A 13,341-nucleotide genomic window follows, 5' to 3' on the forward strand; every position below is an offset into this window, starting at 1 on the left:
TTATAAAGCCCTTTTTACATCAGCCGATGTCACAAAGGGCTATAGAGAAACCCAGCCTAAAACCCCAAACAGCAAGCAATGCATATGTAGAAGCACGGTGGCTAGGAAAAACTCCCTAGAAAGCCAGGAACCTAGGAAGAAACCAGGCTCTGACGGGTGGCCAGTCCTCTTCTGACAGTGCCGGGTTGAGATTATAACAGTACATGGCCAAGATGTTCAAACGTTCATAGATGACCAGCAGGGTCAAATAATAATAATAATCACAGTGGTTGTAGAGTGTGCAACAGGTCAGCACCTCAGGAGTAAATGTCAGTTGGCTTTTCATAGCCGAGCATTCAGTTAGAGACAGCAGGTTTGGTAGAGAGAGAGAGTCGAAAACAGCAGGTTCCGGGACAAGGTAGCATGTCCGGTGAACAGGTCAGGGTTCCATAACCGCTGGCAGAACAATTGAAACTGGAGCAGCAGCACGACCTGGGGGACTGGGGACAGCAAGGAGTCATCGGGTCAGGTATTCCTGAGGCAAGGTCCCAGGGCCTAGGTCCTCCGGTAGGGGAGGGAGAGAGAGGGAATTAGAGGGAGCATACTTAAATTCACACAGGACACCAGATAAGACAGGAGAAATACTCCAGATAAAACAGACTGACCCTAGCCCCCCGACACATAAACTATTGCAGTATAAATACTGGAGGCTGAGACGGGAGGGGTCGGGAGACACTGTGGCCCCGTCCAAATATACCCCCAGACAGGGCCAACCAGGCAGGATATAACCCCTCCCACTTTGCCAAAGCACAAACCCCACACCACTAAAGGGATTTCTTCAAACCACCAACTTACTACCCTGAGACAAGGCTGAGTATAGCCCACAAAGATCTCCCCCACATCACGAATCCAAGGGGGGTGCCAACCCAGACAGGAAGATCACGTCAGTGGCTCAACCCACTCAAATGGCACCCCCCTCCTAGGGACGGCATGGAAGAGCACCAGTAAGCCAGTGACTCAGCCCCCATAATAGGGTTAGAGGCAGAGAATCCCAGTGGAGAGAGGGGAACCGGCCAGGCAGAGACAGCAAGGGCGGTTCGTTGCTCCAGTGCCTTTCCGTTCACCTTCACAACCCTGGGCCAGACTACACTCAATCATAGGACCTACTGAAGAGATGAGTCTTCAATAAAGACTTAAAGGTCGAGATCGAGTCTGCGTCTCTCACATGGGTAGGTAGACCATTCCACTAAAATTGAGCTCTATAGGAGAAAGCCCTGCCTCCTGCTGTTTGCTTAGAAATTCTAGGGACAATTAGGAGGCCTGCGTCTTCTGACCGTAGCGTACGTGTGGGTATGTACGGCAGGACCAAATCGGAGAGATAGGTAGGTTAGCAGTAAAACCTGGAAATCAGCCCTAGCCTTAACAGGAAGCCAGTGTAGAGGTGCTAGCACTGGAGCAATATGATCACATTTTGGGGTTCTAGTCAAGATTCTAGCAGTCGTGTTTTGCACTAACTGAAGTGTATTTGGTGCTTTATCCGGGTAGCCGGTGTTAGGTTCTAATTATCAAAGAACTCGATGAACACTATGAAAGCTTAAACCAAGTTTATTCTTCCCAAAGGATCAAACAGCTGAATCGACAAAAACATGTTTACAATAGTGGTGGTAAATGTACCCCACTTTGGGTGGAGTCTTCTCCTCCTCGCTAAACATTGTATCTTTATTGCAAGTCAGGAAACTAAGTGATATGGGCAATAAATGGTTCCACTTCCCTTAACGTGAGCTGATATGACCTCGCCCCCCTTATCCACGGCTCTCTCCCCTTATCAGAGATAAGGAGATACTCTGAATGCACGGCTATGAAAAGCCAACTGACATTTACTCCGGAGGTGATGACCTGTTGCACCCTCTACAACCACTGTGATTATTATTATCTGACCCTGCTGGTCATCTATGAACATCTTGGCCATGTTCTGTTATATTCTCCACCCGGCACAGCCAGAAGAGGACTGGCTGTGCCGGGTGGAAGAGGACCCCTCATAGCCTGGTTCCTCTCTAGGTTTCTTCCTAGGTTCCGGCCTTTCTAGGGAGTTTTTCCTAGCCACTGTGCTTCTACATTATGCATTGCTTGCTGTTTGGGGTTTTAGGCTGGGTTTCTGTACAGCAATTTGTGACATCAGCTGATGTAAGAAGGGCTTTATAAATAAATGTCCCTATTGGACGATTATCCAGGCCTCGAACCAGAATGGGCTACTGTAGGGGAATACAAAGGGATGCGTATGCTCTGCCTCGGGCAAACGTGCCGAGCCCACCTCCATCGGCTCTGGCCACGGAGCTGGTGTAGCCATGTGCTGCGGATTCTGCGCAGGTTTACTTCGGGACCGCAGGAGGTTGTCCAATGCTGATGAGCTGGTCGAGTGACAGGTTGTCATCACGGCAGGCTAACTCCAGCTGTACCTCCTCCCGCAGTCCGCTGCGGAAAACGGTGACCAGAGCCAACTGGTTCCATCCGGTGGAAGCCGCGATGGTCCGGAACTCAAGGGTGAACTCCGAGGCAGTCCTAGCTCCCTGGCGTAGTCGGAGTACACTCTCACCCCCCTCTCGACCCTCCACAGGATGATCAAACACCGAGCGGAAGAGGAGGTTGAAGCGCTTGTAGGACGACCTCGGGTCAGCCTGTCTCCCAGACCATGGCACCTCAGTCCAGAACCCGTCCGGTCAGTGCCGAGATGATGGTGGCAACCCTGTCTCTTCCGGAAACAGCCTCGGCGTAGCGAGCGAGGTACAGGTCGCATTGTAGAAGGAAACCCTTGCATCTTGCTGGCTCGCCGTCGAAGTGCTCCGGGAGGGACAGGGGTATCCCACGGACCGGCTCCGATTGAACGGAGGTAGGTTGTGGTGTGGAATTTGGTACCAGAATTGGTGCTGGAGACCGCACGTTCCGCTCCAAGTGCAGGATGGTTGCCAGCACACTGTCCATGGCGATACCGAGTCTGGAGAGACAGTCCTCGTGGTGCTGTACTGTCCCTACAATGGTCGCCATCTCGGTCTTTCCTGCTGTCTCCATTTGTTGGTCAGTTATTCTGTCACGCTGGTATAAAGGATTTGGAGACAGGTGAAGGAATACATAATAAGGTTTTTTTAATATGCCCAAACCAAACACGTATACAAAATACTGGGGTGTACCCAAACAAACAGGCTCGGGTAAAGCTCATAGATAGACACGAAACGAGACCCGTAATACACAATGCACAAAAGACGCAGCACAGAAGCTGAAATAACGCAGAGGTACTCATACGACCAACGGACATGGGAACAATAACCGACAAGGACAATGGGGAACGGACGGTACATATATAACATACTAATCAGATGAAATGGGAACCAGGTGTGCGTAATCAGACAAGACAGTCCGGGGTTGAGGATAATGTTCCCAGTTCAGTGAAGTCTAGAAGGCCGGTGACGTCGACCTCCGGAACTGGTGAACCGAATGAGCAGCAGTACCGGGGGATCTGTAACAGATCCTTGGTTGGGGTCTAAGCAGATTATTGGTTGCAATTGAAAATGTAATAAAATGGTGGTCTGATAGTCCAGGATTATAAGGAAAAATATTAAGATCCACAATATTTATTCCACAGGACAAAACTAGGTCCAGAGTATGACTGTGGCAGTGAGTAGGTCCGGAGACATGTTGGACAAAACCCACTGAGTTGATGATGGCTCCGAAAGCCCTTTGGAGTGGGTCTGTGGACTTTTCCATGTGAATATTAAAATCACCCCAAAAATATTAATATTATCTGCCATGACTACAAGGTCCGATAGTAATTCAGGAAACTCAGCGAGGAACGCTTTATATGGCCCAGGAGGCCTGTAAACAGTAGCTATAAAAAGTGATTGAGTAGGCTGCATAGATTTCATGACTAAAAGCTCAAAAGATGAAAACGCAGTCATTTTGTTTTGGTAAATTGAAATTTGCTGTCGTAAATATTAGTAACATCTCTGCCTTTGTGGGATGCGCAGGGAATATGGTCACTAGTGTAACCAGGAGGAGAGGCCTCATTTATCAGAGTAAATTCATCAGGCTTAAGCCATGTTTCAGTCAGGCCAATCACATCAAGATTATGATCAGTGATTAGTTAATTGACTATAACTGCCTTGGAAGTGAGGGATCTAACACTAAGTAGCCCTATTTTGAGATGTGAGATATCACAATCTCTTTCAATAATAACAGGAATGGAGGAGGTCTTTATTCCAGTGAGATTGCTAAGGCGAACACCGCCATGTTTAGTTTTGCCCAATCTAGATCGAGGCACAGACACGGTCTCAATGGGGATAGCTGACCTGACTCCACTGACTGTGCTAGTGGCAGACTCCACTAAGCTGGCAGGCTGGCTAACAGCCTGCTTCCTGACCTGCATCTCATTGTGGAGCTAGAGGAGTTAGAGCCCTGTCTATGTTCATAGGGCTCCTGAGTGGCGCAGTGGGCTAAGGCACTGCATCTCAGTGCTAGAGGTGTCACTACAGACCCTGGTTCAACTCCAGGATGTATCACAACTGGCTGTGATTGGGAGTCCCATAGGGTCATCATTGTAAATAAAAATGTGTTTTTAACTGGAAATCCTTCCCAGATGAGTTGATTATGTTATAGCAGCAAAGGGGGGACCAACTCCATATTAATTCCCATGATTTTAGAATGAGATGTTCGACGAGCAGGTGTCCACATACTTTTGGTAATGTAGTGTATGCTTCAGAAGTATCTAGAATTCATATAGGTTATATTTTCAAACTTTTTTTTAAATCTCCTAACTTTTTAAAGTTGGGAGCACTACTGCTACCATTGAACATGTTTAATTAAGAGCCCTGCATACACCTTTTTAGTATCTACTTACAGTGCAGCTCATACAGCATTGTCCCAGTGACTGATACCTGGAGGCACTTATTGTGCTAATCTCAAAAGCTTAGTTCCAATTTGATGTGTTAGCCCACAGTCCACATTCCAATATGTCGTGTCTGCTCTGCACAACGCAAGCCAACTGCACCCCCCATTGTAGTCTGTTTCCTATTACGCAGCTTTATGTGACACGCGAGTGACAGCTGTACCTGATGCCAACTCACATCACACCCGTCAATCGGTTCCAAAAATAACTTTCTCCTGGGGTTTCTCAGATGAGGGTGTGATTCCCTTCAATGGAGACAAAGATTATGTTCAGCTTCCTGTCACTATTTATAAAGGCTTATGAAGATGTTTGGTTAATGGGCTGTTGAGGTTTTATTTTACCTTTTAACACACCAACACACACACACACACCGGTAATTCACCAACATACACACACACACACACACACACACACACATACCGGTAATTCACCAACACCCACACCTACACAACAATACAGTACATACCAGCTTGCAAGTGCAGTGACTACACATATACGCCTACACACATTCCAAGAACTGACTGATTTATGTTATATGCCGATTGTTTTATTGTGTTTGTTATGTAAGCCATTAGTTTATAAAAAGGTAGGGCCTAAACAATTGAAAGTGAATTGGACAGCGGTTAGGCCATGATAAGCTCTGCGTTTTTGAGATGGTGACTGAAGACTTGGATGTGAGTGAAAGTGTGATTGAGGAAGATGTCCTTGTCTCTTCCCACAGAACAGATAAAACCTCAACACATCGTGGGGGAGGAGAGTATGGACAATGACGAGGAGCCTCGGAAAGGTGAGGACTACAATACCCATGAAGCATATCGATTCATAGGAAATTAACAGAATCCTGAAGGAGTGTATGGTCTATTGGTTGAAACAAATCTCTGCAATGCATCAGCTTCTGTTTTGACGTATTTAAACTGCTTCTGGGAAGTCACCGCCCCGACGCTGCATTTTTCATACGTTACGTCTCTTTCCTTTATTTAATTATAACACATTCTTATGTATGTATGCATCATGCTGGAACATAAGTTGAGCGAGTGCATCAGACTTAATTTCACCCCCTGGCAATTAAACCAACCGTGTTGCATCAGGTTCAACTCGCTGTCAGTGGTTGTTCTTAGCAGATGTAGCTAGCGTGGCTGTATCTGTGCCCACATGAAAAAATACTATAGTATACTTACTATGGTATAAATACTATAGTGAATACTGTACTAGTTACTGTTGTATTATGTAGTATTTACAGTTAACTATAGTATAAATACTGTAGTAAAATATAACTGTAGTATATAATATAGTAATTAATGTAGTGTTTCTGCAGATTGTAATATAGCATTTACTGTGGTGTTTTTGTTTTATTATCTTTGACATAGAAGTCGATTATTTCTCCTTCAGGAAACCTACTGGAGAAATACTAGAAGAGCACATTTTCTACAACCTGTAGGGAGTTAGGACTGGGGTCTGAACAGATCGTTCAGGGATTCTGCTCTTTTCTACAACCTGTAGGGAACACAATATATGGTCTGGCACAAATTGCGATAGGGGGGGGGGGAGGGGGAGGGGCTGGTATATTCAAATTAAATACTGTAGTATTTAATATTGATCAAAAAGTCTAGTGTTTTTGTGGACATTACTGTAGTATTTACCTGAGTGCTTTTTTTGTGGATAATACTGTAGAATGTACTATAGTATTCTACAGTATACTACACATTTTATACAACATTTCAAGTACTACATGTTTGAGGGATACTACAGTGTAGTATAGTATTCTACATTATACTACAGTTTACTATAGAATTCTATAGTAAGTACTGTAGTATTCTATAGTTAACTGTAGTATTTTTTTAATGTGGGTGTGGTTGGTAGATAATGGCTCTGAGGATTTTTTTTGTCTCTGTTAAACCTGTTGTGGGTCAAGAATGTGTGGGTGGCTAGCCTCTGAGGTGATCAATCTCTGTTTATAGGTGGTAGGTGTTAGTGTTGTGGAGAGAGAGAGAGAGAGAGAGAGAGATAGAGAGAGATTAGAAAGAGAGATGAGAGAGAGATGATAGAGAGAGATATATATAGAGAGAGAGATGATAGAGAAAGATTATAGGGAGAGAGAGAGAGATGATAGAGAGGGAAGGTGCTTGGTCATGTGTAAGTAAAAAGGGCACAGTTTCACAACTCCAGTCACAACTCCAGTCCTTGTACTATCAGACTGAATATACCTACTTTACAGTATATACTGTATGTGATAGTATTATACCTGGGTATTCAGGTGTGTGGACTGATTGATTGATCAATTACAGTTGAAGTCGGAAGTTTACATACACCTTAGCCAAGTACATTTCAACTCAGTTTTAAACAATTCCTGACATTTAATCCCAGTAAAAATTCCCTGTCTTAGGTCATTTAGGATCACCACTTTATTTTAAGAATGTGAAATGTCAGAAAAATAGCAGAGAGAATGATTTATTTCAGCTTTTATTTCTTTCATCACATTCATAGTGGGTCAGAAGTTTACATACACTCAATTAGTATTTGGTAGCATTGCCTTTAAATTGTTTAACTTGGGTCAAACATTTCGGGTAGCCTTCCACAAGCTTCCCACAATAAGTTGGGTGAATTTTGGCCCATTCCTCCTGACAGAGCTGGTGTAACTGTGTCAGGTTTGTAGGCCTCCTTGCTCGCACATGGTTTTTCAGTTCTGCCCACAAATGTTCTATGGGATTGAGGTAAGGGCTTTGTGATGGCCACTCCAATACCTTGACTTTGTTGTCCTTAAGCCATTTTGCCACAACGTTGGAAGTATGCTTGGGGTCTGTAACGGCTTTCTTCCTGGGATGAAGGAGAGGACCAAAATGCAGCGCAGTTAGTGTTCAACATGTTTAATCAGACGATAAACGGTGAACATTAACAAATAACAAAATAACAAAACGTGAAAGCCGAGACAGTCCTATCTGGTGCAGAACACAAACACAGAGACAGGAAACAACCACCCACAATCCCCAACACAAAACAAGCCACCTATATATGATTCTCAATCAGGGACAACGATTGACAGCTGTCTCTGATTGAGAACCATATTAGGCTGGACACAGAAACAGACGAACTAGACACACAACATAGAATTCCCACCCAGCTCACGTCCTGACCAACACTAAACAAGCAAAACACATAAGAACTCTGGTCAGGACGTTACAGTACCCCCCTCCTGAGGTGCGGACTCCGAACGCACCCCTAAAACTCAAGAGGAGTGTCTGGGTGGGCATCTGTCCGCGGTGGCGGCTCCGGCGCAGGACGAGGACACCACTCCACCACTGTCTTTATCCCCCTCCTTAGCGTCCTTTGAGTGGCGACCCTCGCCCACGACCTTGGCCTAAGAATCCTCCCCAAGGCCCCCACATGATTTAGGAGGTAGCTCAGGACAGAGAGGTAGCTCAGGACAGAGAGGTAGCTCAGGACAGAGAGGTAGCTCAGGACAGAGAGGTAGCTCAGGACAGAGGGGCAACTCCGGACAGAGAGGCAGCTCCGGACTGAGTGGCAGCTCCGGACTGAGTGGCAGCTCCGGACTGAGTGGCAGCTCATGACTGTAGGGCAGCTCATGACTGTAGGGCAGCTCATGACTGTAGGGCAGACGGATGGCTCAGATGGCGCTGCACAGACGGATGGCTCAGATGGCGCTGGACAGACAGATGGCTCAGATGGTGCTGGGCAGGCAGGCAGCTCAGACGGCGCTGGGCAGACGAGCAGTGCAGGCGGCGTTGGGCAGACAGCCGACTCTGACCTGCTGAGGCGCACAGTAGGCCTGGTGCGTGGTGCCGTAACTGGTGGTACCGGACTGGAGACACGCACCTCAAGGCTAGTGCGGGGAGCAGGAACAGGGCACACTGGACTCTCGATGCGCACTATAGGCCTGGTGCGTGGTACCGGCACTGGTGGTACCGGGCTGAGGGCACGCACCTCAGGGCGAGTGCGGGGAGAAGGAACAGTGCGTACAGGGCTCTGGAGACGCACAGGAGGCTTGGTGCGTGGTGCCGGAACTGGAGGCACTGGGCTGGAGACACGCACCACAGGGAGAGTGCGTGGAGGAGGAACAGGGCTCTGGAGACGCACTGGAAGCCTGGTGCGTGGTGTAGGCACTGGTGGTACTGGGCTGGGGCGGGAAGGTGGCGCCGGATATACCGGACCGTGCAGGCGTACTGGCTCCCTTGAGCACCGAGCCTGCCCAACCTTACCTGGTTGAATGGTCCCCGTAGCCCTGCCAGTGCGGCGAGGTGGAATAGCCCGCACTGGGCTATGCTGGCGAACCGGGGACACCATTTGTAAGGCTGGTGCCATGTACACCGGCCCGAGGAGACGTACTGGAGGCCAGATATGTTGAGCCGGCTTCATGGCACTTGGCTCAATGCTCACTCTAGCCCGGCTAGTGCGGGGAGGTGGAATAACCCGCACCGGGCTAAGCACACGTACAGGAGACTCCGTGCGCTCTTCCGCACAACACGGTGTCTGCCCGTACTCTCGCTCTCCACGGTAAGCCCGGGAAGTTGGCGTAGGTCTCCTACCTGACTTCGCCACACTCCCCTTTAGCCCACCCCCAAGAAATTTTTGGGTGAGCCTCTCGGGCTTCCAGCCGCTCTGCCTTGCTAGCGCCTCATAATGCCGCCTCTCCGTTTTTGATGCCTCCAGCTCCGCTTTGGGGCGGCGACACTCCTCTGGCTCTGCCCAGGGTCCTTCTCCGTCTAGAATCTCCTCCCATGTCCATTCCTCCTTGTACCACTGCTGCTGTCGCTGCTGCCCGTTTCCACGCTGCTTGGTCCGGGTTTGGTGGGTGGTTCTGTAACGGCTTTCTTCCTGGGATGAAGGAGAGGACCAAAATGCAGCGCAGTTAGTGTTCAACATGTTTAATCAGACGATAAACGGTGAACATTAACAAATAACAAAATAACAAAACGTGAAAGCCGAGACAGTCCTATCTGGTGCAGAACACAAACACAGAGACAGGAAACAACCACCCACAATCCCCAACACAAAACAAGCCACCTATATATGATTCTCAATCAGGGACAACGATTGACAGCTGTCTCTGATTGAGAACCATATTAGGCTGGACACAGAAACAGACGAACTAGACACACAACATAGAATTCCCACCCAGCTCACGTCCTGACCAACACTAAACAAGCAAAACACATAAGAACTCTGGTCAGGACGTTACAGGGTCATTGTCCATTTGGAAGACCCATTTGCGACCAAGCTTTAACTTCGTGACTGATGTCTTGAGATGTTGCTTCAATATATCCACATAATTTTCCTCCCTCATGATGCCATCTATTTTGTGAAGTGCACCAGTCCCTCCTGCAGCAAAGCACCCCCACAACATGATGCTGCCACCCCGTGCTTCACAGTTGGGGTGGTGTTCTTTGGCTTGCAAGCCTCCCCCTTTTTCCTCCAAACATAATGATGGTCATTATGGCCAAACAGTTCTATTTTTGTTTCATCAGACCAGAGGACATTTCTCCAAAAAGTACGATCTATGTCCCCATGTGCAGTTGCAAACCGTAGTCTGGCTTTTTTATGGCAGTTTTGGAGCAGTGGCTTCTTCCTTGCTGAGCAGCCTTTCAGGTTATGTCGATATAGGACTCGTTTTAATGTGGATAGAGGTACTTTTGTACCTGTTTCCTCCAGCATCTTCACAAGGTCCTTTGCTGTTCTGAGATTGATTTGCACTTTTCGCACAAAAGTACATTCATCTCTAGGAGACAGAACACGTCTCCTTCCTGAAAGGTATGATGGCTGCGTGGTCCCATGGTGTTTATACTTGCGTACTATTGTTTGTACAGATGAACGTGGTACCTTCAGGCGTTTGGAAATCCCAAGGATAAACCAGACTTGTGGAGGCCTCCAATTTTTTTTCTGAGGTCTTTGCTGATTTATTTTGATTTTCCCATGATGTCATGCAGAGGCACTGAGTTTGAAGGTAGACCTTGAAATACATCCACAGGTACACCTCCAATTGACTCAAATGATGTCAATTAGCCTATCAGAAGCTTCTAAAGCCATGTGTCACGTTCCTGACCTGTTTTTCCTTTTTCTTGTATTATTTTAGTTGGTCAGGGCGTGAGTTGGGGTGGGTTGTCGATGTGTTATTTCTATGTTGGGATGTTTGTGTTCGGCCGGGTATGATTCTCAATCAGAGACAGCTGTCAATCGTTGTCCCTGATTGAGAATCATACTTAGACAGCCTGGGATTCACGTGTGTGGTGTGGGTGTTTGTATCTCGTGTCAGTGTTCTTACCACACGGGACTGTTTTCGGTTTTGTCACGTTTGTTGTTTTTGTATTTGTAAGTACTCAGTTTACGTTCATTAAAATATGACCACTTTCCACTCTGCGTGTTGGTCCGATCCATGCTCCTCCTCGTCTGAGGAGGAGAACGACTTCGACAGCCGTTACACCATGACACAATTTTCTGTAATTTTCCAAGCTGTTTAAAGGCACAGTCAACTTAGTGTATGTAAACTTCTGACCCACTGGAATTGTGATACAGTGAATTATAAGTGAAATAATCTGTCTGTAAACAATTGTTGGAAAAATTACTTGTGTCATGCACACAGTAGATGTCCTAAACGACTTGCCAAAACTTTAGTTTGTTAACAAGAAATTTGTGGAGTGGTTGAAAAACGAGTTTTAATGACTCCAACCTAAGTGTATGTAAACTCCCGACTTCAACTGTAAGTGCCAGGGAGAAAAGTCAAGATCTACAGGTGTGCACTTCAGATCAAGGACTATCAAGCACCTCTAGCTACCAAATATCCTGTAAGCCTACAAGTACATCCCATGTGCCTCTCTTTATCAACATTGTCCCCTTCTCTCTCCCTTGCATCTTTCCTGATTTCAATATCTCTCTCCTTTCCAGGAGGCAGTGAGAACCCAGATGATGAGTACCAACGCACCGCCCAGAACAGCTGGGTCCAGCGAATGATCACCTCCCTCTTCAGCGACTCCTCCCTGTTCAACACAAGGGAGGGGCGGGCGGGGAAGGTCCATAACTTCATGCTGGGCCTCAACCTCAACACCAACATGCCCTTCTCCACCTTCGGAGACTTCATGTACCAGAACTCCTGTGCCTCCGTTGAGGATGAGGTGGATGCTGTCACAGGTCAGATGTCAAATCTGGTGATCCAGGAGTTCTGGATGTAACACATTCTAGATTCCAGATATACCTGTATACCTGTTACAGTCTAAATAAAGCAGATTCTAGATCCAGTAGAACTTGGCAATAGAGCTCTTGTTGGAGCTGTGTACTATTCAATAGACTTACGGTGGAGTTATTGAAAGGTTATGGTGGTGATTTTATTTAAGTCTGAGTGCATAATAAAACTGCCTCAATTACAGGACAGTTACAGCACAATAGCGTTACTAAATGCCAGACTGTGTACAAATGGAAACCGCTATAGTATGACCATACACACACACACCCACACATACCCATCCACATAAATTCCCTTACGCATTTCTACCTTAACACGTTCTGTATTTATTCTGCATCGTATTCCATAACGTTCTCAGACCCCGATGAGTTTGCTGATATCTACGAGCCCCTGGACGTGAAGAGTAAGAAGATCCATATAGTAGACAGTGGTTTGACCTATAACCTCCCGTACCCCCTCATCCTGCGGCCGCAGCGTGGTGTTGACCTCATCATCTCCTTCGACTTCTCAGCTCGCCCCAGCGACTCCAGCCCGCCCTTTAAGGTCATTGTGATGACAAGCGCCACCAGCCAGTACTTCCTGGTTTTAAAATGTTTATGTGTTTATTTCATTTTATCATTGATTATTTTTTTGTGAGCAATTTCTGTGTGATTATTAAGGTGTTAGGATAAAAGTTTTAATAATTGAACTATGCAATAGTAATCAAGAGGCTAGCTTTTTGACTTGTGTTTGGTATGTAGGAGCTTCTGCTGGCTGAGAAGTGGGCCCGGATGAACAAACTGCCGTTCCCTAAGATCGACCCTAAAGTGTTTGACCGCGAGGGCCTGAAAGAGTGCTACGTCTTCAAGCCAAAAAAGGGGGAACGGAACTGCCCCACTGTCATCCATTTTGTCCTGGTCAACATCAACTTCAGGACGTTCAAAGCCCCTGGTAAGTACTGTATGTATACTGTATACCTGAGGTAGGACCAAGTCACTCGTTTTCGAGTCCACAACTCTTGTGTATACCATATGCATGTCTGTACAGGTTGTGTATGTGAAATATATTAGATTTCTTTAGTCGAGCAGTAGTTTGGTTTACAAGAAGAAAAAAAAGAAAAAGGAAATCATGTTGTATAAGACACCTGTCTGATTCGTGCCTGGTTGAGTGGACTGATCCATTGTGGAGGCCGTGGCGATGGCACAGTCCATCGTTCTAAGATTTATATTATGTACAATGGTGCAATGCAAATACAGTT

At 46.7% G+C, this 13,341-nt stretch overlaps 1 protein-coding gene across 1 annotated transcript in view; it reads left to right on the top strand.

Annotated features, from left to right (window-relative positions):
• Positions 1-13,341, top strand: part of LOC120055022 (cytosolic phospholipase A2-like) — a 53,301-nt gene that overhangs the window by 29,697 nt on the left and 10,263 nt on the right. Inside the window, exons 13-16 of the mRNA XM_039002866.1 lie at positions 5,637-5,702; positions 11,810-12,052; positions 12,463-12,647; positions 12,845-13,034. Of these exons, the coding sequence (XP_038858794.1) occupies positions 5,637-5,702; positions 11,810-12,052; positions 12,463-12,647; positions 12,845-13,034 (684 nt within the window). The remainder of the gene's footprint in view (positions 1-5,636; positions 5,703-11,809; positions 12,053-12,462; positions 12,648-12,844; positions 13,035-13,341) is intronic.

The sequence above is a fragment of the Salvelinus namaycush genome, chromosome 10 (genome assembly GCF_016432855.1).
Source record: "Salvelinus namaycush isolate Seneca chromosome 10, SaNama_1.0, whole genome shotgun sequence".
In the NCBI taxonomy this organism is placed as follows: domain Eukaryota; kingdom Metazoa; phylum Chordata; class Actinopteri; order Salmoniformes; family Salmonidae; genus Salvelinus; species Salvelinus namaycush.